Source organism: Sinohyriopsis cumingii, chromosome 3 (assembly GCF_028554795.1).
Source record: "Sinohyriopsis cumingii isolate HCF-2022 chromosome 3, ASM2855479v2, whole genome shotgun sequence".
NCBI classification, from domain to species: Eukaryota; Metazoa; Mollusca; class Bivalvia; order Unionida; family Unionidae; genus Sinohyriopsis; species Sinohyriopsis cumingii.
In genome coordinates this window covers 40,306,402-40,331,930 of record NC_142963.1, presented here as the reverse complement: position 1 = coordinate 40,331,930, position 25,529 = coordinate 40,306,402, and the positions used below count along the sequence as shown (strand labels likewise).

Genomic DNA, 25,529 nt, shown 5'->3' with positions numbered 1-25,529 from the left:
TAAAACAATAGTTGTCTGTGGATTCGGTGAATACGCTAAAAAATAAATTCATCCATGCATTGTAATTTTAATTAGACAGACGTTTCGTTTTGTATTGTAGTAATGCAGCATGTTTTATTTGTGAATATTTTACTGCATATCTCCACGTCAAATCATACTCTTGAAAAGAATATATATTTTTTATTAATGGCAGAATCTTCTTCTTACTTTCGGATCCTGTTAAACACTGAAGATCTTGCAAAGCCGTCCGTGTGACAATCTCCAGTATCTCACGTTTTAGAGAAAATTAATCGGCGTATACAGCCTGGAAAGAGTATTATGTATAAGCATCAGCCTTGTCATATTAGGTTCTGAGGCAAGTGAGTGAGTAGCTAAGCAAACCAAATCGGGTTTTTCGGGTTTTGAGTAAGTATCTAAAGCAGCCATTTCGGGTTTCGGGTTTCGAGGTAAATGAGTGAGCAGCTAAGACAGACATATCGGGTTCTGAGGTAAATGAGTGAGTACCTAAGGCAGCCACATCGGGTTTCGGGTTTTGAGGTAAACGAGTGAGTAGCTAAGTCAACCACATCGGGTTTCGGGTTTCTAGGTAAACGAGTGAGTAGCTAAGGCAGCCACATCGGGTTTGGAGTACAAAAGTGAGTAGCTAAGGCACCCACATCAGGCTTAGAGGTAAGGGGGTGAGTAGCTAAGACCACCACATCGGGATTTGAGGTAAATGAGTGAGTTTCTAAGGCAGCCACATTGGGCTTTGAGTAAAAAAGTGAGTAGCTAATGCAGCTACATCGGGTTTTGAAGTAAATGAATGAGTAGCTAAGGCAGCCGCATCGGGTTTTGAAGTAAATGAATGAGTAGCTAAGGCAGCCACATCGGGTTTCGGGGTAAAGGAGTGAGTAGCTATGGCATCTACATCGGGTTTGGAGTACAAAAGTGAGTAGCTAAGGAAGCCACATCTGGTTTTGAGGTAAATGAGTGAGTAGCTAAGGCCACCACGTCTGGTTTAGATGTAAATGAGTGAGTAGCTAAGGCAGCCACATCGGATTTTGAGCAAAAGAAGTGAGTAGCTAATGCAACCACATCTAGTTTTGAGGTAAATGAGTGAGTAGCTAAGGCAGCCGCATTGGGTTTTCAGGTAAATGAATGAGTAACTAAGGCGACCACATCGGGTTTCGAGGTAAAGGAGTGAATAGCTAAAGCAGCCACATCGGGTTTGCAGTACAAAAGAGAGTAGCTAAGGCAGCCACATTGGGTTTTGAGGTAAATGAGTGAGTACCTAAGGCCACCACATCAGGTTTAGAGGTACATGAGTGAGTAGCTAAGGCAGCCACATGGGGTTTTGAGATAAATGAGTGAGTAGCTAAGGCAGCCCCATCGGGTTTCGGGTTTTGAGGTACACGAGTGAGTAGCTAAGGCAGCCATTTCGGGTTTCGGGTATCGAGATAAATGAGTGAGTAGCTAAGACAGCCACATCGGGTTTTGAGGTAAATGAATTAGTAGCTAATGCAGCCACATCGGGTTTCGAGGTAAATGAGTGAGTAGCTAAGGCAGCTATATCGGATTTGAGGTAAATGAGTGAGTAGCTAAGGCAGCCACGCCAGGTTTCGAGGTACATGAGTGAGTAGCTAAGGCAGCCATATCGGGTTTGGAGCACAAAAGTGAGTAGCTAAGGCAGCCACAACAGGTTTTGAGGTAAATGAGTGAGTAGCTAAGGCCACCACATCGGGTTTTGAGTACAAAAGTGAGTAGCTAAGACAGTCAAATTTGTTCCTGTCCAGACTATATATCCAACCCTTGGTGTTAGTCACATTAGCCGTTAACACGCACTAAATTACGCCTCAATTGACCGTTATTAGGTTTAGTACACAACCTGATATCTAGTTGTATTTGCTTTTTATGGCCCGCTGATGCAATCTGATATCGGGTTATATTTCTTTTTGTGCTAGCTTTAATATCTAGCCTGGAAGCAGACTAAAATGATTTTGTTTTATTGTTTTTCATAACCACGTTGATAATTTATCGATCAATTACAAAGCGCGAAGAGGTTGTTGCACAGGAAAAAAAAAACAAAGTAAAGGTCGCTATGGTTGTCAATTCATTTTCTTATGTCCACACGATTCGTTGGTTTATGTTACTGTACCATTGGTGTTTAGCAAAGTTATCAAATGTATAATTATATATATATATATATATATATATATATATATATATATATATATATATATATATATATATATATATATATATATTCAGACTGTACAATCTGGATCGGTTTAAGTCTTTGATACACTATTTTATTCTTATCTTCATTCCATCATTGACACGTCTTTTGGAGGAAAACGTTTTAAAAGTTCAGACCTGTAGCTATGTGAGACGTCATTTCGTGATATCCTCAGGATTGTACTACGTTTTGGGATTCAGGACTCAAACCATCTCCTTATAAAAGTATTTCTGAAGCCATCATTAAGACCGATGTTTGTGTTAAGTGCAAGGTTATTATTAATTAAAATATGTCGCACCTTTCCAACTCCATCCGAAGGAAATAGCAATACAAATGTCATAGTTTGCATTTTATCGTAATGCATGTTTCATACGCACATTGTCCGGGATGCATCAACATATCCGGATTAATGATTCCTACTATATAGGCATTTCATAGCTGGAATATTTTGCGTAAATAAATCCACTCAACATCTATCAGTTATAAAATAGTCGCTCTGGGTCTCCAATTGTAAAACAAATATATTTGTCAATATTTAAAATTCTTCTTTCCTCACAAAATCATTGAATTGTACGCTTAAAATGCCTTTCGACAATGTGTTTCTCTTTATTTTTTCTTTCAGAATATAATGAGTGTATTGTCCTAGTGTAAACTGCTTCACATTATTTTTGTTCCATTCACAGCATAACGATAAAGTGAACGTGCCACCTTGTCTCATCATCGTATTATTTTGTGTAGAATAGGGAGATTGCATCCTGCAATCTTAGCGGAAATGACATAGTGAAACATTTCCGACCACTGGTCTCAAGTACATTATTAATGACATTAACGTTACATTTTCTCTGATCCAGCTTCCTTGTGATACATATTTCTCGCAAAATTACTGAACAAAGCAAAGACTACATTGGCAAGTGCCGCACCATTTGGAATCTAACCAGACACATCTTAAGACCCATTATGACTATCAATTGTTGTCTAGACTGTTAAATAATGGGATTAAGTATTCCGACTGATGGGCCATTTTTATTTATTTCTATGAAACACGCTGTTTATATTTCTTCAAAGTCCTTATGGTTGATAACTTTGCTGTCAATGTATAACCACGATACATTATTGGCCATCAGACTGTGACGGTCTGATAACTTTCAGCACTTACTAGTCCATCATGAAATTCATTAGTACGTTGTATGTGTGTCTGGGAATGCAAATCATTGTGCATCTCAAATTTATAGTATCTTTCTGCATGCTTCTATAAATTACTAAATTCAAGATTTTGGAGAAAAATGTATTTTTTATGTGCTTTAATTGTATGCTCAAGCTTGCAGATCGATCCTCAATTACTTAATCTTTAAATTTCGGTTAGCAAGAAACTCGAAATTCACAAAACCTAGTACGTAGCAAACAAGTATGTCTTCATACTTTAACGAAAAATAGTATGCGTGTGTATGATTGTAACTAAATTTGATTCCATTTGTGATTCATATTTTCACCAGTTTAACTAAGACTAACCATAGGAAAACGTTTTCATTTCACCAACCGCCTAAATTTGTGCATGAACGGTCTTAATGTCTTTTGTTCTTAACGTGTTTTATTACACAGAGTTCGGATTAGCATTTTTTATTACCAAATGACGACATGTATACAATCACATGCAATTATAACGTTCAGTACAGGTAACTCGACTGAGTTAATATATTTTCTAGCCAAATTGTTCATGGTTTTTGCTGCTTTTGTTTTAGAGCATTAACCCCCAATAGAACTAAGTGGTGCAAATAATTCCATAAAGTAATCAACATGCTATTGACAAGGTACTATTTTGCTTAGCGCATTTTTTAGTTCTCAGCTATTCTCCTTTTTAATGCTGTGTCACTCTGTATATATGAGATGGAGATTGTTTCTTTTCTTTTTAGAACATCCACGCGGTGTTCCAACTGTACTCGTCCCTTATGCAGAGTTAGTCATACTAAGATCATATATGGAATTATATATGGAGAATAGTTCTTATTCTTTTACATTTCAGAAATGTGCCGACTTCGAAGTTTCCAAGAAGGACCAGTTTCCTACCTTCGCACGGACTTTTCCCCCGGCAACACAAGTTGCCAAACCAATAGTGTCTGTTTTGTTACATTACAAATGGCTAAAATTCACCTTAGTAGCTGGTGATGCGCACAATTTCCAGGTGATTGCGAAAAAACTGCAGGAACTTGCAGTGGGACACAACTTGACTATTAATGATGTGGAAACGTTTAAGGAACCCCATCTTCCGCTTACTACTGGAAACCCTTTTCCTGGAATAGTCGAGCGTACTTTTGTGGACACAAGAGGTAACGTTAATGTTTGTTACTTTTCAGTCTGTTAGCAACCCAGTGGTTAACTGTATGTAATATTGCACAAATCAAGATTTGGACATGTACGATAGCCAATTATTCAAGGTCAATTAAGTGAGGTGACACACATGCATTAAAATGTATTATTATGGTCCTTGACTTGTAGTCTTTTAGTGATATAATTATTATATCTATTTTAATTACAACCAGAAAATGCAGAATTTCAGGCCCAATTATATCCTTTTATAAAACGTCTGGCAATGTTTCTTTGATCTTTTGCTCAAAATAAATGCCCATTTGTTCCAACAATTTTCAAGAATTTATACTATCAGTGTATGACAAATTTACGTTTATTTTATTTTGCTAATTTTCGCTTTCTTCCCCGTTTGCCCAGCACAATTTGTATATTGCCCACGGTCATGCATTCAAGACTTTTGTCGCCCACATTCTATAATATGTCATAGGACTGGAAGATTTTATCAACACGTTATAAATATCACTGAAAAGGTAACATGGATTCCCCATTAGTTTTAGATCCCTATCGAAATTGGGTGAACATTGATTCAGTTTGTACTGTGTGTTAGTGATGACCGAATATTGCCAGAAACGGTGCCAGTGGCGGATGTTGTCGACAATTCATGTCTGAGGGATCCAGTTAGAGCTCAAGAAACACTAAAAATCGTTAATTCTAGTTCAACTGATAATATATTAAATGAATATGTACAATTTGCTTTTTCTTTACGATTGTCAGCTGAAACTGCTCAGTCAGACCATTCCACCAGTTTGTACATATGTTTTGAAGTTTGGGGAATTCGTTAGATCTGATATTGATGAAAACGGATCATCCTTTCTTAGAAGAATACTCAGTGTCAAAATCTGTACACTACCTCCCCAGAGATGGTACACGGTGAAATTGTACAGATGCTCGGAGTCATTTACACCGAAAGTCGTATAATACGAAATTGGGTTAGATTAGTTAATCGTCATGAAGAAAAAGTGTTTATTCATATTATTCTCGTTTACGCAGATATTTTTGTATGATAATGCCTGTGACAATAAATGGAACTTTGAAGTAATATCGTTATTTGATGTCGGGGTTTGCTACAAATAGAGTAATCAACGTTTTGTGTCAGTTAAACGATTATCAAATTCTAAAACTAACGCATCTAAAGGTCTGATTTACAGGTTATTTAAATATTAGTTTGAGTTAGAAAAGATTACTCTCTTCTTACTAATAAATAAATACAGACGCTTAATTAAGTTTAAAAAGCAAATGTTAGCTTTCCTTTTGTAACTGATGGATGGACTAATGTTTCCTTTAACGAAATATATTGTACACTCTGTCAGAGCACATAGACTATGAATAAATCGAAATCCTGCAAGACAAATGGACCATAATTTCTGGAGCCGATAGTCCATCTGCGAGTCAGGCAAAATGAGTTCAAATGGCCATCACAAAATTAAAAACAACATATTTGTCAAAGTAGGATGGAAAGATGATCCGATTTATTTTATTTACTTTTGTTTATTGTGAGAAGATGCATTAGTAATCAATCACATAAACTCTGCACAAAACCTCGTAATTATGTTTCACCCTGTTAGGAGTCCATGCTCTTATATAAGTAACAGAAAAAAATGAAAATAACAAGTTTTGTACAATTTAACAAATAATTGTTTTATGCTCTTAAATAAGTAACACAAAAGAGTGAAAGACAACAAGCTTTGTAAAATTTAACAAATAATTTTTTTCCTTAGAATACAAAGTGAAAATGAAAAAACAATCTTAAGGTTTTGCGAAATAAATCCCAAAATAATCCAAGAATTACAGGCACAATTCCAAATAATATAAATTCCTGAATAAAACTCAGTACAATTTTCGAAAAGATCCGAAACTGAACGCGATGACGTGTCTGTTATAGCTTATGGAGTGCTGATGTGTCAACAGTCTTTTGTTGAGTCACAATAATATAATTCCAGGTTTGAATTCAGTATAAATTCCAGTGAAAGGCTTTATATAAGAATTTTATCAGAGCATTTTTGTATTTCCAGAGAAAATGATCACATGGATTCAATAACTTCAAGAAAATAAAATTTAGCTCGAACTGGTAACAACATAATATAACTTGAAGGTGCCAGATATTAAAGCACGAATGGTAAAATTCTAACAATTACAATATATATAGTTCTCTGCTTTACCTCAGGTCACAATTAACATTTTCTAAAAAATAACTTTTACCTAATAGAAAATAACCTTCTAGAATGATCTAATGAACCTTGTTTACTTACTACACAATAGCATGTAAAATTCACTTAGGAAACTCCAAAACCCTGACCCAAATCAACATATTCACTTTTTCTAGTTTACCTAAGTAAACATCCTGATAATAAGTCCATACACATAAACAGTAATGAAGCTATTATTAGTTTTTTTTAAAAATAAAATTCAATATAAAAAGTCAATCATGTCAAGCAGAAATGAACTCAGCTTTTGACATGCTCAAGTCCAGAATACAATGCTACTTTGCAATAGCATGAAATGAAACAAACAAAATTAAAACTAACAAACAAACAATTAAATTAAATATGTTGTTGTTGTTGTTGTTGGGTTTAACGCCATTTTTCAGCACACGATAGGCTATACATGGCGGCCAGTATTAATGGTGGAGGAAGAACCCGGCAAAACCCAAGAAAGAACCACCGACCCTCGAGAAGCTACTGGCAAGCTTTCTCACATATCCACATTGGCCGAATCCGAGACTCGAACCTACTGAATTAAATATACAAAATAACCCCCACCCCACCGAAAAAGGAAGAGATGACATTTTGATTACGGAATTGCGCACATATTACCTTTATCAGCACAATTTAAAATAAAACCATATTTGAGTGATGATTCTGTGTAGCACCTTTTTGTGACACCACCTAATGTGCAGACATGTTTTTACTCTGTACTATATTGCCAATCATCATTATATATGCGATTCGCTGTGCCACTTCTATCTAGCAGAAGAAATCTCCATTCATGATAAATTATGAGAATTTTATTTTGCATCCCTATTTATATCCTAAAACGTAAAGTAGTTTAGAATAAATGCTAAGATATAACAGTTTTTCTGCTAGCCTAGTACCGACTCTTGTTTGATATTCAATTATTGGCTATATTACTCCTTGTTATACTATACCATTAGCTTGAATCGAAACAAAAAGATGAAGGTGATTTATACTAAACAATTGTCCAATAACATCCAGTAAGTTGTTTGGTCTCCCAGTTACATGTTGAAACCAATTATTATAGCGAGCAAATTTGCATCTTCTGCTACTAATATAATTGTGACACACGGCCCTGAAATAGCAACAGGTTTATCAACATAAAAAGTACTAAACAAATTTGTCCATGAATAGGACACATATCACATATCTCCAAAAACTATTAAGAACCTTAATCAGATAGTCTACTCCATGCAACTGGAAGTGTTTGGTATTTTGTAATCATGCATGTAAAACAGGTTCTAATTTGTTTATAGCTGTAATTGTAAATCGTATAATCCAAGCAATATTTGAAATTCTGCTAATACGAATTCATCACTGATTTTCTATCCTTCCAAATTGTAATTATTCATAAATACTTTTGCTCTTTTGATTTATTATTTGACGTATTCAAGCTCACTTTAAAAAACATTATCTTATTTCTTTGTTGGCGACGGTTGAGTTAGAAGTAGATGATATTTTTAGATAATGCTTTTTTAAGAACTGGTATAAGAAATCCTTTTGACCATTGATTGAATAAATGTTTAATATTCCTAACTTTTTTCACTGTTCAATTCTGCGACAGTTTCGAGCCAAGTTGAACATGTTATACATAGTAACGTATATCACTGTTCCTAATATATCTGATAACTTGGATAACATATATAGTCGCTTTCAACTCTACTACCAAACCAGAGAAGCATAATTGTATCAGCACTGACAATTAGTGCCGAACCATTTTCAGTTGTAAAATAGAACTGCAAGTGCGACTTAAAATATTGATTATTCGCATCCAAAATAAAACTGTATCAACTGCATATTGAGACATAGAATCGTCTCTTTTCGCATCGTTAATCATTTAATATTTGGACTACATATCTTCATATATGCCAGTATATCTTCTCTGCGCCAGGTAAAACATATATTGAGACAAGGTGAATTCCTTTCCTTCAGCCTCTTTCTATGTAAAACTCAGTAGGACGAAACTATTTCTTATAACAAATTGGTATACTAAGTTGATGTCTAGTTAATAGCACAGTTTCTGAATTTGAACATGACGTTAATGCACTTTTGCTACATGGAAAGGGGCGACTAAATTAAAGTCCTTTTCACAGTCAATTCATAACAAGAAACTCATAACTGTTTGTGGTTTTCAATGTGAAGGAGTAAATTATGCACGGTTCTAATACTTTCCTCAATATATCCACTTTATACCAAGCCAGTTTGATTATTGCTTAAAGAGTGAGATCAGATAGTTTTCACTACTTATAATTTGTGATTCTTTGTCATCATATATATATATATATATATATATATATATATATATATATATATATATATATATATATGTTCGCTGCTTTTGGTATATCAGCATTCATATTATTAAATTCATTGAATATACTTTCCTGAAATTTTTTCAATTTTCAAAATATTCCCTAGTTTCTTGAAATATTTCATTCTGAGTTGCCGTCTCTGACTCATCGTCCCTGACATGATTTTTTTTTGTCATGATTTTGCGACAATAATTTATTTGGTTAGGGGAACAGAATACTTTGTAGCTTCTACTTCTTCATGACGCATTTTTTGCACTAGAGCGGACCAAACCCTTTCATTGTTTATTTTCATGTCTATCAACTCTTCTTTGTACCTGCTCAGTACTATATATATATATATATATATATATATATATATATATATATATATATCCTACTTCCTTACTTACTTATATATCCTGATTCCTTGCTTACCTATAATAACTATTTTGTTTTCCTATTTGTTCTCTCAAGAAAGTGTGTTGTTTGCTATACACACATAAGCTAACTAGCTAGCTAGCTAGCTAGCTAGCTAGATAGATAGATAGATAGATAGATAGGTAGATAGATAGATAGATAGATAGATAGATAGATAGATAGATAGATAATATTCAAGAACATGTGTTACAATTCAGTTTAAGTCAGGCAAAGTAGTAGATGTACAAGTGCAGCTTTTGTAATCCCCAAATCTTACATTCAAAAGCATTCATGTACACGTTTAGCATACAAATACAAAGTTAATATGCGGTCTAAAAGGAAAATTTTGTAAACTATGGATGTCTTTTATAGACATGTTTCAGTGGAGGCAGCTGTTTCTAGAGAACAGTTTGATTAAGATATCATGCAAAGTCCTTATGATTTGTCCCAGAAAATAGATAAATACCTACTATTATGCATCCGGCGTTTCATCTACTTTGTTAAAGCCTAGCAAATGACTTTTGTATCAGAAATAAAAACGCAACTAAAGCTTAATAGTTGGATCCGATAAATATATAGAAAGGGATATGGATGTAATTTGATATTGAATTATGTAGAACATATTCTCTGTCTCGTCCGAAAACAAGAAAATATAAAACTTTTCTTCCTTCTGTTTATTTATTCATTTAACGATGTTTTAGTCTACGCGGACTGATTTTATCATTTATTTTCTTTATAAGTATAGTAAATAAAATTGGCAAATAGCTAAACTCAGGGCGCAATCACTGGCATCTCTGTATGCACATGCGACAAAATATTAACACTTAAACAAAAACTATATAGACGTCCTGTACTTCATTAGATTGAGTAATGTACGTACATCGGCAATAATTGATCAAGAATTTTGACGAATAATTATAGCAGTGTTACCGATTAATGTAGCTCTTATGTTCCTAGTGATTTAAAACAGGTAAAGATCCAGTCTGACAAAACAATTAATGGACAAAGAAAAGAGTTTGTATTCAGTAGCCTGATTTTTGTTGTAACGAATGTGAGGGCAGCCGGTTATGATACCAGTTGAGTCTGTACAAATACTAGAAAACTGACATAAAAACTTAGTAGAGGCAATAATAAGAAAGATGAATCAAAACAAGGTCAGTAACACTAAAAAATAATATTGGACCTTACTGAAAGATTTGCTTTCTAGGTTGTTTTACAAGTTTTTAATCTTCTGTATAAATCTTTTTCGAACCTGTTAATAAATCAGCACCGATCTAGACACACACACACACACACACACACACACACACACACACATTTATGGGTAATTATCTGTATCTGTGCAAGGCCAAAAAGGAGAACAATTCTGCTAAAGTGAATAGAGCATATTGTAATGTTCGTAGGCCCTTCGGATACCTTATGGCTGATGTAATTGCCGACTAAAATAAAGAATACAGCTTTTATCCTCTGTCAAATAAACTCTACATCTTGTATTCTCTGTCAAAAAACTCTATAGTTTTTAGCTTGTTTTATCGTGTTAAAGATGGTCGTGAATCCATGGAAGATTAACCGCATTCTGGAAGATCGTTTCTGCGATTGATGAGCGGGAAGCGGTTGTTACATAGGGAACAACTGATTAGGACACAATGGAATTTATTTTTGTAATCAAGAGCATTCAATCTTCGGCTGTTTTTGATATACTAAAGAATGATTTGAAGCTCAGAATGTGTGTGCAAGACGAGATCATCTTTTGTTGACGGCTTACCAAAATACGCCCCAGATCTGAGTCGTAGTACTCGATGTCTCCATCTACTCCATTACAACTCACCAGAGCGAAAATCCGACATCATGACGATATGTTAACACCATATACACTTCGACATATCCTTCATGTAGCCCTGGGTATGCTCTTTCTAAATGCTTAGATGTATATGTACAGCATAACAAATAGTGAATGCAGACTGGAATTTTAATAATTCGACAATGAGACTAAGAAAGTGGGTAGATGAGGATGACGATTTCTTTAAGCTGATGCAACGATGATCTATTTATTAATAAAAAAACTTTGTTCTTCAGCTTCCTATATATTCACAATATTCTAAAAGCCTTTGTAATTCTTCAAGATCAACATTAAACCAAAATGAATTTGCTAAATATTTCAAATGTGTCGGTGACCGCAATGATGAGGATGTGCGTATAGAGTTTTGTGGATAAATACTCTAAAATATGTTTCTTGAATAAATTTGGATCAGCTATATATTTCAGACTATCAAACAATTAAAAATTAAATTAAAAGCGCCCGAGCTGATGAATTCATTCATACATTTTTCATCGTTTACATCAGCGGATTCGTTTTGGGGGTGGTGGTGCGTTTTACCATTCCTGTGCACGTCTTTTGATGTTATGTTTAATAAGGGCATTATTATGGAGGAATTGTCAGTAATAATCGGGTATCGTCGATATCGATGAAAAAAGTAAATATGCACGAGATACAGAATTAGGTATAACACTTTTAAGCACATTATATATAATATTTTCAAGTGGTCTAACATCAGCTGAAAATCTTGGGTAGATATCTATAACGTATATATTGAGACTCGGCTTGGTCGTAGGACTGGAATGTGTATTACTAATAATATACTTGTATTTCATAATCTGATAACATTTCATAAATAAGTGTAAAAAAATGCATTTGTTTTGTTTAACTTAAGTGATAAGGAACAACTATGATATGAGTTGATATATCTAATAATAAGGGTTGAACTTGTGTCAGATGTTGTATTAATTAACCAAATCATGTGTTTTCCATAATTTGCTAAACACTTTCGTGTGCGCTAGGGATACAAATCTAAGTCTTTTAAAAATCAGAAAGGCATATATTGATTCCTACTTCATTTGAAATAGTTTTGCATGACATGAACAAGAAATGAATTTTGGTCAATAAACTTCGGATTTCTCGGATGTTCTGATAACTTCAGAAATTTGGGATGTATCGGGACGTTCGTAGTGAAGAACATTATTTGGCTTCGGTTAAAACTGGAAGATAGTACACATTCTTTAACGTGTTGAGATCTGATTATCTTCTTCAACAAAAGATTTTTTATATCATTACGCGGAAGCAAACATTGAAACCTCTGTAGGTTTCATTTATAAGATCAACTACAAATAACGCATTGATAATATAAATGAGTGGCGTCCATTCTATGCATGAAATATAGTAACTTGCAACTAGGTAAACTTAATAAACCTTATTGGGCATAACATTTCTTTACACACACACGCACCCCCCCCCCACGTACACACACACACACACACACACACACACACATATATATATATATATATATATATATATATATATATATATATATATAATACAAATCATATGGCGAAGTCATTGGATCCAGCAAGGGATCACGTGTGTCAAGGATTGATTAAGACAAATGTAATAAATTAACATCGACCAGTGCGAAACTAGTATCTAAGTAGCCTGAGAGCGTTCGATTCTTTAATGAGTCTTTTTAAAAGGAAAATACAAAACATAGACAAGACAAACAAATAAAACAGGGAAAAAGGTTATGTTTACGAAACTTTACATGAATGTTTCTACAGGGATTAAAACTTTTAACTTTATTATGTTTCAACTAGTTTATTTCAGCTTGTTGCTGATACTTGAAAATAATTGTAGAAATTGATGAACCATAACGACTTCTGTTATTTTGTGTAAATTTATGTAGCGCAAAGTACATCCCGAATATTTCATTGTTATAGTAGTCATAGGCTTTTAAGCATATGTAGAGAATTATTTTTAAAAAATGTGTCGGCTGCAAAAGATAATTGCATTTGTGCATGATTGTCTTTGTCTAGTCTTCTTGGTTTAAACCGCTTGGTTTCAATGTTCTAAGGCGGCGTATCCAGTAAGATTATTTTTCCTTTTTGGTTTTGGAACTCCAGTTGGGGTTGTGAACAATTGCAATTAGTGTTATATCACTGAAAGTGTGGCCAGGGAGAAGTATTCTGCGACCGGGCTTCTGTACAGCTTCTTTGTCATCCAATCAGACGTATGAAGTTTGATAATTTTGTGTAGCTTGCCAGTTTCTCCGACATACTGAATACTACAAATCTTACATGTGATGAGATAAATGACATCCTTGACACACGTGATTCCTTGCTGGATCTAGTGCACTTGAAAGGATTGTTATGATTTGTACTCTTTATAGTATCAACCTCGTATGGCACGATCTATCTTTGGTATGATCTAACATCCTTTCAGGTCTGTATTTTGTATCGCGTTAGTGTATACGTTCCATTTTTTCCTTCTGGTATGTAGATAATTGCCTCATCTAGTAGAATGGAGTCGATGTCTCAACCTATACAGAAAACACTCAAAACTTTTCGCAATGAAACTAATTGCTTACTTCGTCTAAAGCATCATCGCCCTCTTTTTCATCATTTTCTTGAAAAAAACTCAGTCACTAAAGGTCTTCGTGTTCATTTTAAGCCACAAATTATTGGCAAGAGCTCAAACAGATTCAGCAAGAGATGGAATAAAATAATCCACGATGCGTCCATCAAACGTACAGCCCATCTTGATGAAAATATAATATCAGTCAGATCAGCAACCATCGAAGCATTAAAATAGAAACTGAATTCAGTTTCCACGGAAGAGCAATTGCAAACGTTTTACTCTAAATTAAATAAAGATCAAACACGACTCTCCGCAAAATTATACAAAGTTAGAAAAAGAAAAATTAAAAGTCATGATCTACAACCAAATCACTGTTGTCAAGAAATTTCAGTTGACGAAATTTCTTCTAAAATCAAACGAAAGAAGAAAAATCGCCATAAACGAAAGACTAGTAAGCAATCTATAGCAAAATAAAATTCATATGTCACTACCTCAGTTGTCAGTATCTTGAAGTTAGAAATTACGGAGACAGAAATAAAACATTGATTGAAGGGTTTGAGTTTCTGTTCCCATCCAAAGACACATGACGATGGGAAGATGAAAAAGGACACCGAAGAGTTTAGCCACCGATTAAGACACAAGACCCATTTCGCATTGCAGCCAATAAATAAATCAGAGGAAAATATAAGTTGGGACAACCCATATTAAAAAAAAGTAATTGGACCCCACCCAAAAAAAATACAAGTTCAGTTCCTTATCTTGAAGCCTTTATCAGCTCATTTGAATACGACACTTCAAGGCACATCAGCCATGCTAACAGATACTCTAATTTGACAGTAGAAAAAACAGATGTCATACACACACTGAAAAGCAGAACAAACATCATAATTAAGCGTGCAGATAAGGGTTCTGCTGTGTTTGTTATGATTAAGGAAGACTACATCTGATTCAGTGAAGCAAGTATACAACTAACTGACGTTAGGTTCTGCCAAAAATTAGACCATGATCCAACACTAGAATATGCAAAAACCATCACAAATATTATTGACGAAGCATACCAAAATGGGCACATAGACAAGCAAACGAGAAACAACGTAAGCCCAGAAAACCAAATGCAGGTAGATTTTATCTTCTATCCAAAATCCACAAACATGGAAACCCCTGCAGACCTATAGTCTCCGGTAACAGGCATCCCACAGAAAGGATATCAGAAGATCTTGATAATTTTATGAGACGACATGTCCACAAATTACCATATATATATATATATATATATATATATATATATATATATATATATATATATATATATATATATATATATATATATATGTGTGTGTGTGTGTATGTGTGTGTGTGTGTGTGTGTGAATTGGAAGATCAGCTTTTTCGGACAATTTCTCTCCAAAATATGAATAGTGATTCGGATATACTCATTGGAAATCACTTTTATAATAGAAAATAATATGAATCAGTAACATTAGTAACGCAAACGCTTTGAATAAATTAGAAGAGAACTTTTTAATTTATACATTGAATCAATGTATACCAATCTGATCGTATCTCTCTTTCTGTCATACACACACACACACGTGACCATACATAATGGAAATACCCTAGATAATCATTTAAACTATTACCTCCAACTATATTTCAAAGTTGTTACTATTGGTAAACTGAATACGGGCACAATATATATTGCTGAGCAACGTAATGTATGCACATGCATGTATAATGCATAGTATTAGGTGTCAGTCTTTTACAGTGAAATACTAGTATTCATTTAAAATATAGTTTAGGATCTTTTGTATAATCAATGAAATTATTGACGGTAATTTGTTTAATAATAATAATAATAATCTCTCTAAATATCTGTATATCCACATTCTCTCTCGTTTGCTCTGAATTACTTTATTCGTTGTTGGCATTAGTTTTGTATCATACACGAATATTGTAATATTGATAAGTGAGCATTTCTGACAATATATCTGTAAAGACATGTAGTGTCCACGATCAACAGAAACTATGGATCAGCCATTGCTTCATGATATACTGCTCTACCATAAGCTACACTCTTTTATTACCGGGGAAGTGTATGTTTCCAAATAATGCATCACAAAGAAATGCCTGTTTAATGATGATGATACTCTTGTACAATATGGGCAAGATGAAGTGTATATGACAGAATATGGAATAAAAACCTACTGACCTAATTACACGTACAATAAATTGGAAAGAGCACTAAAACGTTGTTTAACTGGTATTCCGGATATCAGGTGTAGAGGTCTTTCATGACAAATAAACCTATGCCAAGTTTCTAATTAGGAATATCATCTGATTTGACATGAATACAACAATGTGTTATTTTATTGTCATGTTGATCATTCCCGTACATTTTTAATCACGTTCATAAGTTATAACAATGAATCAAACATAATGTGACTTATGATGAAACGGTCCTTTCGACCAGCATATACGAGACAGATTTTTGTGTTACAGGTCCAGTAAATTCCAATCACTTCAGAGACAGAGATAAGAAAACCGTTTGCGTTGTGCTCCAAAAGAAGTGGTTAGAAAATAAATAATCCACCACTGTTTCAAATTTTATTCATCACGTAATATGATCCTTTCGTCTGATAAAGCTTTTAGTTTCTTGTCTATTTTGTACTGAATAATAAGTTTGGTAATTACTCTAATTTTTTAAGGTGTTATGCGTGCTGCATCTACTGTAATCTCAAAAATATATTTGTTATTACACTTCTTCATTGTAACGAACCGGAAGAGGTTTTTTGTTTTGCCTACCCTTGCAAGCATAGCTGTGATATCTATTTGAACACTGGTACATACATGAATAGGGAATATTCCTAAGATCTTTCACATCCACATCATTTACCTCGATTCGAACACTCCTCTTTAAACGGAGAACATGGTAATTTAAGTATCATGGATTCTCTCTCTCCCTCTGTATATATATATATATATATATATATATATATATATATATATATATATATATATATATATATACCTGTATTCTCTTTTTATACAAGTGTTGTTTGTTTCTCTGTAAATGTTTATCAAACGTCAATGCCGAATCTTAAATGGATTCATGAAAGTGCCATAAACACCAGTGAGATGACAACAGCTTGTGCAACGTCTTGCAGATTCACTATTATTACATCATAAACAGGTCCACCAGTTGCTACTAGGACAATTGTGTGTACGATAATCAATGGCGTTGTCAAAATGGTTAAGGTCTGGACACTATAATTTGCGGTGCTGAACACAATGTTCTATCGATAAGTATAACATCAGTGTAGCATAACAGTGGCTAATTATGTTTGGACATATTGGGTCACGTTATGGTCAGTTGCCCTGTTTTAAAGAATCTTATCAAGGTTTTATATTTTTCGTAACATTGGCCGTAATTGATGGCGTAATAGTCTGATTTTAACACAAGTTACATAATCTGGTTGCGGCAAAATTGTTACTGTTCTGTCCAATGGGTTTTAAAAAGATAATGCTTAAGGCTTTTGTATTTATTCTATTTTATTTTAATTTTTTTATATAAATTTTTGTTCCTTCTGTCATTTTTATTTTATATTACCATCATTAGTACAAACCTTGCAAGTCGTTTACTTCAAGATCGTTTATTTTCGACTAGGTCAAATGTATCGACTGTTTGCAGGTTTTGTTCATTTTATGTTTTTTCTTGTTTTAGTAATGGTTTCCGTATATGATAGAGTATCTACATCATTTGTACAAATTAAAAAGCACTTTGTGTCAAAATGATATCTTCCAAATTTTGTTGTTTAGCTTGTCAAATGATAATTTTAAACGTTTTTTTCACCCCATTTTAGTAAAAGTAGTCATCCATGGTGTCCGAGAGGCATCATTTTTATAAATCTAAAAAGCGATCAATCTAATGTCCTTATATGTCAAATGTGATCAATTATGGTTGGTGTTAGTTTAGAAATAGCCGTTTAACGGTTTTTCTGTTTAAGCAAAAGAGGTCATATTTGATCGCGAATCGGTGTGGTTTCAACAAATAGCAAAGACTTTGATTCTTTATGAAGATTTGTTTAAACTATGCCGATATTAGATGATAACAGTTAAAGTTTTTTATATGTTAGACACTGTTGATATTTGATCAGTGGCATTGGTATAAAAGTTAATACGATAGAATACATTCTGTCAAAGCTTGTCAAATGATTTTTAGTGTTCTTTTACGAAGAAACAATTTTAAAAATATGTAAAGTTTTTGCAAAGACGGCCATAATATATAACGGATCAGTTGAACAAATACAAGATACCTTGCTACCAAAATGTAATATGTAAACATTATGTACAAACTGATCAATCGATCTATCAGAAGTTGTTCGGACGATCAATATTCTCTTAATGAATCTGCAGAATTTATGTAATTCATATCACTTATTAATTTTTTCTTCTTGTATGTAACCGTAGGAACTGGAGTTACTGTGATTGAACGCATCGTGTCCTGTGAAACAAATAAATTAACGATAACCTGCCCTAGCCGAACCGACACTAATATGCAAATTAATAGTGAGAGCCATGGAAAATACAAAAGTTAATTAATAACAGTCAAAGAGCGATCTCTATCGAACTACTCTTCAACTATTTGAACCATTAAAATGAAATTATATGAGTGTAATAAATTACAACAATAAAATAATATGCATGCAGTGTTGAGAGGTCAGCTGATAACTGAAAAGGGTAAAACAAGATACTAGCCTTGTCAGCATTGTGGTTCCGAAAAGCTTGTATATAACAATATGTCAATTTTACATCTCATATATCACTGAACAGTATAGCGTTGTCTGGGGATCTAAAGGTTTCTAATTATTTCCAAATCATCAGTATAAATGTTTCTTCAAGGATTTGAATCGCCATTCCCTCTTTGGATAGATATCTTAATACATGCCTGATGGTTGCAAGGAAATTGTGGTAAGACCTATTTTAGAAAACATGAAGCTCAAGGTAGCAGTGCAATGATTTTGACCGTATTAGTGTAAATTCCAATCTTTTCGGTGGACTAATAGAGAAAGTTAGCATATTTATGTAAATCTGCAACACATACATTGATGTGAAAATTATGTAACCGCCTTTACATAACGTATAAGTGTTCAGGGCTACTTGTCTTGAATAGCTAGGGCTATACTCATTTAAGATGCGGCATAATATCATACATTCTCACCCTTGCCGCAGACAAATCTGCCTGTTTGGCTTTACTTCCTTTTACTATCTCAGTATATTTACCTCAGACCTTTCTTCTCAATCATGGCGTCCACGCGCTAAGAGATACATTTAAAATGAAACTATTGATGTCTTCCAATATGGCATACGAAGTTGTTATAAAATCCAACAACAACAACAACAGATTCATAACAAAAGCTAGAAATTGGTTATTGCCAAACTGGCTTCTTCTAACTTCGTCGAAAACCTACAATCTTCACAGTTGAACATATAAATTTCCAAGAAAGTCATGAATTAGATATTTCCTGATGTTAATACAGACCTTTCTAGAACTGTACCCAGCATATTGTACTGCACAGTGTCGTAGGGCTGCCTACCATAGAATTGTTTCCAAATTGTATCTGATGTTAGTTAAATTTAACTGTATAAAATATAATAATTATTTATTGTCAGTTTCATATGACATGCATCGATTAACTGTGAGAATACAGTAACAATATTTAATGATTTTGGTGTTTCTTTTTTCGCATGCGCAAAACGTGTGTACTTGGGGCCGTCAGGTGATCCCATTAAGACATTCTCTTAATGCGCAGTGTTTGGAAACACAAAACCTTGTAGCGAGAGGCTCATTGTGCTATACTTCCAAGACATAACAATTATGACTCTTTCTAGAATTGTTTCCTTTTCCTAAGCGCAGCATATATAGTTAGATTTTACTTATATAAATATTCAGATTTTCAACCAAAAAAAGTATTTTAAAACACCTGATGATCTTTATAAAGAATGAGAATCAATAATAGTACCGATGAATAGTGTGTTTTCAATTTGTTAACTAAATTGGAAGGGTGCAAAGTTATTTTACTTTATCTGGGAAAAACTGAGTGAGAAAAATAGCCTATGTTGGTGCTTCTGTCAGGACAATGATATTCCAATCGTAGGGTTACATTATTTGTGCAAACACAAAACTATGTAGAGTGGGGAAACAAATAATATAACCCCACGACTGAGATTCCATTGTCTCGGTCCAAGCCCCAACATAGACTCTTTTAATCACACATAGATTAATTTGGCTAAAGTAGTTAAGCGATGAACGATACCATTTGATTACAAAGAGATTACTTTGGTAGAAGGAGGCCAGGCGATGAATAATCTTATTTAATCATGCAGAGCTTACTTTGGTAAAAGTAGTCAAGCAATCAATCAATTAATGAAGCAAAGTTTACTTCGGTAAATTCACTCAACCGTTGATTTCATGCCATTTAAGTACGTTTGTTCTCTACACTGTAAAGTGTGGAACGGAGCTGTGGTCACTGACGGTATCGTATAATGCCATTTAATATTATTTGTTTTCCTTCACCGGATCGTAATGGATACGTTACTGTTTTCAGTTTACAGTGTGCTTATTATAGTGTTGTTAACTGAATGTCGATTTTTAAAACTCAGGAACATTTAAGCTAAAATAATAAACTATTGGTCAGAAGGCGTGGGATATCAATCTGGTATTTATAATAATCTGTATTCAGATGACAATAATTAGTCAACTCGACGTTCGTTTATTCCAACAATTACAAATTTTTCATTGTCCCTTCAATGCAGTTCGATTAAACCATCTAAGTCAAATTTAGTTCTTTCTAGCTGAAAATATTTATTTGATATTTCATGAAATGACCTTGTCATTTGTAAAACGTTTTTGTAAAATCGTCAGGGTTAAACTGGCCCCGATAGATTTTACACAGATATTCGTGCCAAAGTTACATTTATTCTTTTTAGCACTGAATTATTTATTTTTCTTGTTTTCAGCACAATAGTAGTAAGATTGTTTGTACTGCAATTTTCGATTTTACTGTCACTGATATAAATTTGCAAACTCCGATCCTTTTTTTAAACACTGTAAAATATCGTTGTAGACTTGAGATGCGCACATAAATGGTCCCTTTTTGTGAATAGTTTCAATAGGTCCATAAACCTATATAATATATCAACTTCTTAAAACTTTAAAAGCAACAGATTTCAGTTTTATATCGATAATTTGTTTCACTGCTTTTCAAACAAGGGAGCATTTTATAGCCTTTTAAACTGATGAAATTAAAAGAAAATGAAATTCATATCAAATATGTATAAAAGGAAATCGATTTATATAAAAAGACAAGATCAAATATAGTGAATTTAATACATGGCTGACTCAGCAATCACCCGACATATTACATTGGAATGCAAATGCATTTTTCCTTACAAGAAGGGTTATGTCAATTACGCAGACGACAAATTTCAGACAGATTTAATCAATTTATAGTCTTCGGAAAACACAGCAAAAAATATCAATATATTATATTGTTTTTGAAATTATCTTTAAGGAAGAAAAACTGAAAACGGCACAGTGCTATCATGTGGAACAAGTTTATATTGGCAATATTATGGAGTTTGAGACAGAAAACATGGACATTTAGATACGTTCTTTAAATGTAATTGTAGCCTTCGTTCAACAGAGCACTAACGAACAAAGTGTCTATATAATTTGCAGTAAAAGAAGACCTGAAAGTGGGAAGATGCCAAAGATAATCGATTGATATAATAAAATGTATCACAGGTTACTAGACATGACCGCAGAGTTATATATATATATATATATATATATATATATATATATATATATATATATATATATATATATATATATATATATATATATATATATATATATATATATATATATATATATATATGAATGTGTGTGTTAATTTCAAGTTATGTTTGTATGGATCATTTCGTAAATATTGAACATTTTAGTAAATAACATATAAAAAAATCTAATTTTCTTCTTGATCGATGGTAACTATATTAAGATGAGGTCATTTTTAAAAATAGTGGGTAGTTTCAAGATTGTGAAACTGTGCTAATTAAAGTAAACATGCTGAGGTGAGTTGACTTCAGGTTGAGGGTTTTCATGAAAAACCAGGCTGACCAAGTTCATGAATTGCTGGCTGTTAAAGTATTTGACCTTACGGACAAGCTTAGTTTGTTATATAAATAAATGATCATCCGTTTCTGTTTAGCGTCTTAGTTTTCCATATCAGAGTCGCTTTACTGAAAATTAGTTATCCGAGGCAGTAACATCAGTTTTAGAGAGGCAATAAAATTGTGACTATTTGGGAGAATTAATTTTTTTAATCAATTTGCCCATTAGAATTTGTATTACTCAGATTTAGTAACTGTATTGAAATTACTGTGAATCATTGAAAGACATTTTGGATCATAACATTGTGATACATCAAGACGATGGGCACAAAATCACAGTAGAGTGAACTTCATTTGGGATACCACTAGAACTCATTTGGATTAATCGACAATTTGAAATTTTGATAACATATTTAGGACTGTTTAGAATTTCATTCAAGATACTGCAACTATTTTAACTTCTCAGTTTTGTATTTTATGGCCATAAATAGTTTCAAGCTTGCAAAACATGTTGCTTTTGAATCTTTTCTGTTGCTTAGTTTAGAACCATAGTGTCGTACCAGCAGTAGAAATAAGCAGAGAAGAAAGAATATTCAGACCGTCAAGATTATTTATTTAGGTTAAATTAAACAATAATACATCTGGAACTTCATATTATAAAATAGGCCAGACAATTAGGATTTTAAAATGTAATTGTATTTTGCGAAAGGACATTTATCTACTTTTTCAACATATATTCTGTAAATTATAAAAATGATATTAGGTTACTCAGTTTTCTGTGAACTAGACAAGCTAAAAGGGATATTATACAGATAATATGTTACGATGAGTTTTCATTGTATGATAAACTAGACGACTTCTGCAAAGTTTGAAAAGGATAATGAAAAATGGTGGAATTCATGTGATGTCAATATACACAGGATATTATAATTCGTGTAACGGCTGAAAACTAGTGGACAAAAATTGTATCGAAAACATTAAATAACTTCGAAAATTTGGTCTCTCAAACTTTTAAAGAGCCACCTCTAACTTATATTAACCCAGTTATCATAAAGGATAAGTATGTTTAACTAGTATGCCTTAAAAAAATTATTGACGCAATAATGTAGATGGGTACCTGTATTTTAATATTATCTTAGATGAAATCACAACTTCAATTTCACCAATATCGGACAGATTGAATGCTTCAAATCAGACATTTACAAACGAAAGGCAATACAATTTTAGCAAAAACGTTATAACTTTTGCTGACGACAATATGTTTAGTATCTGGTCAGTTTATTTGTTTCAACATGAAACGTACTAAACGTTAATGAAACACAATGTTTCAATGTACGTAGTTTATCTTTGAGTACCATCAGATGTTACAAATGAGGTGAAAGCATTCCGCATTCCACGTGGTAAATCGAACTGTAGAATTCTCGAAATATTACCAACAGTCTTTTAATCTGATTAAAGCAAATATTTTATCATAACGGAGAAACGAGACCAGCGAGAGAAAACAATCATAAAAGCGTTTCTTTCGTGTGTGGAATGAAACTCTAAAAATGGGGCTGAAGAACAATCACATGAAAAGTAAGTTCAATTTTAATTTTACACAGAATGAAGAATAAGATAATAAGTTCCTAAATCAATTTGTTTGCAACACTAAAATAAAAACAACATTCCAGTTACAATCTCCTAGAATATAATAGAATGAACAAGGAAAATTCGAGGCATAACTAAACGATTTAAAGTTTGTCTTGAAAGGTCAATAAAAAAATAATGTTAATGCGAAATGATTAATATTTGTAACAATTATGTACATACTCGAAACACAAAGGATTCGGTTTTGTTAAAGTGAAATTTGATGCAGCGATTACACTCTTTTTAATTAAAACAGAAGACAAAGCCGCCGTAGTCGATGTAAATTTACATTTCAAAGATGTTAAATAATAATAACTGACACAGCCTTGGATATTTTTGCTGGACTTTGCAGTAACAATGATTAATTATATTTTCTTGGTTTGCTTTCCCTTCCATTTTTCCATCTCCTTGTCAGTGTACGTTTATTAGTAATCTCTTTCTATATTCCATTTGCTATTCTAATGCTCATTTTTGGTCAATATTCTTATGATAATTTATATGATGGTTTTAGGTAAACTCCCATTAATTTCCAGTTAATTCTAAAAGAAGTTTCAACGATAAATGATGTACTTGTTGAAACGGCAATAAAAGGCAGGTGCTAGTGCAGGCTTTGCCATTAAAATAGTTATAGGAAAACGATGATTATTATATACTACAATAACAAGATCAAATACACGTTGATCAAGACAATTTGAAACCAAGCAGCAAACTAAAGAACAAGACGAGATTAAAGTCGACGAACTATCAAGAGATACGAAAATACTGAAGACATTGTATACACAGTCATATTAGAGAAAGTAGCTGAGGGATCCAGCTTAATGAAATAATTAAATGATGAGAATGAAGTAAGCAAATATAATATTACTACTTATCATAGTGAAAACATTTCAGAATGGAAACGTCGAAGACTGGAAACATTCCACGGACATAATTAAAATATCCACTTGAACATAATGTTGAACAAAGACATCCATTACCGGTTTCTGAGGAAATAATTATACAGACCATCATCACGATGAACCAGCTGGCCATTACGTAAGAGAAGCACAAATCATGATAGCTGAAATAGTGAAATAATGCAAAGTTGAGAATATCTTCACCCAGTGAGTAGATCATTTATTTGGGAAAAGAAATTCAAAATGTCGCGTAAAGGTTGTACAAGTTATAAATTTGAAATTAAAAAAAGATTTATTAGATGACCTACCCAAATGTATAACAACATAACGAGGAATGAAGTATCATATCAGCAAACTAACATATTCTATCAAAACGGAAAAATTCCAAGAACTATAGAAAAGTGTTGACAGTGAAAGAGGAATGGTCTTATGCATTTTACAGGCCTCGTGCATAACTCTGGAAACACTACAAAAACATCCAATTAAAAATTTCGAGAAAAAGTCCCGTAGGTGAATATTATTCAGAGAGAAAGTTGTGAAAATTGCCAAGAATGTTACGGCTGTAGGTATAAGCTCTTGCTTTGTCTGTTATAAATGTCGGAACAGTTTAACATCAGGCGGAGAAGAACATGTGCTGGCAGGAGTGTAAAAATAGCATATAACGGAAACAATATTGGAAACATTCAAACAATTCAATTATGGCTAATTTGTACAAGACTGTAATATTTTATTTTCCTTATTTGATTGTCTGTTTAAACAATGATTAGGGGCTGACTATTATCTGCTTAATGCAACTTTTACTACCTTCCGTGTTTATAGCATTAGTCAGTTCTGGGTTAAAGTAATCAGATTCCTCGTTTATGTTTTTGGCGCAGCTAACAACATGCCCCAATTTACATCACTACATCAC

At 33.2% G+C, this 25,529-nt stretch overlaps 1 protein-coding gene across 1 annotated transcript in view; it reads left to right on the top strand.

Annotated features, from left to right (window-relative positions):
* The window catches only part of LOC149802746 (receptor-type guanylate cyclase Gyc76C-like), a 409,761-nt gene that overhangs the window by 311,562 nt on the left and 72,670 nt on the right, over window positions 1–25,529 (top strand). The window contains exon 5 of the mRNA XM_089951308.1: window positions 4,236–4,539. Within this exon, the coding sequence (XP_089807434.1) occupies window positions 4,236–4,539 (304 nt within the window). The remainder of the gene's footprint in view (window positions 1–4,235; window positions 4,540–25,529) is intronic.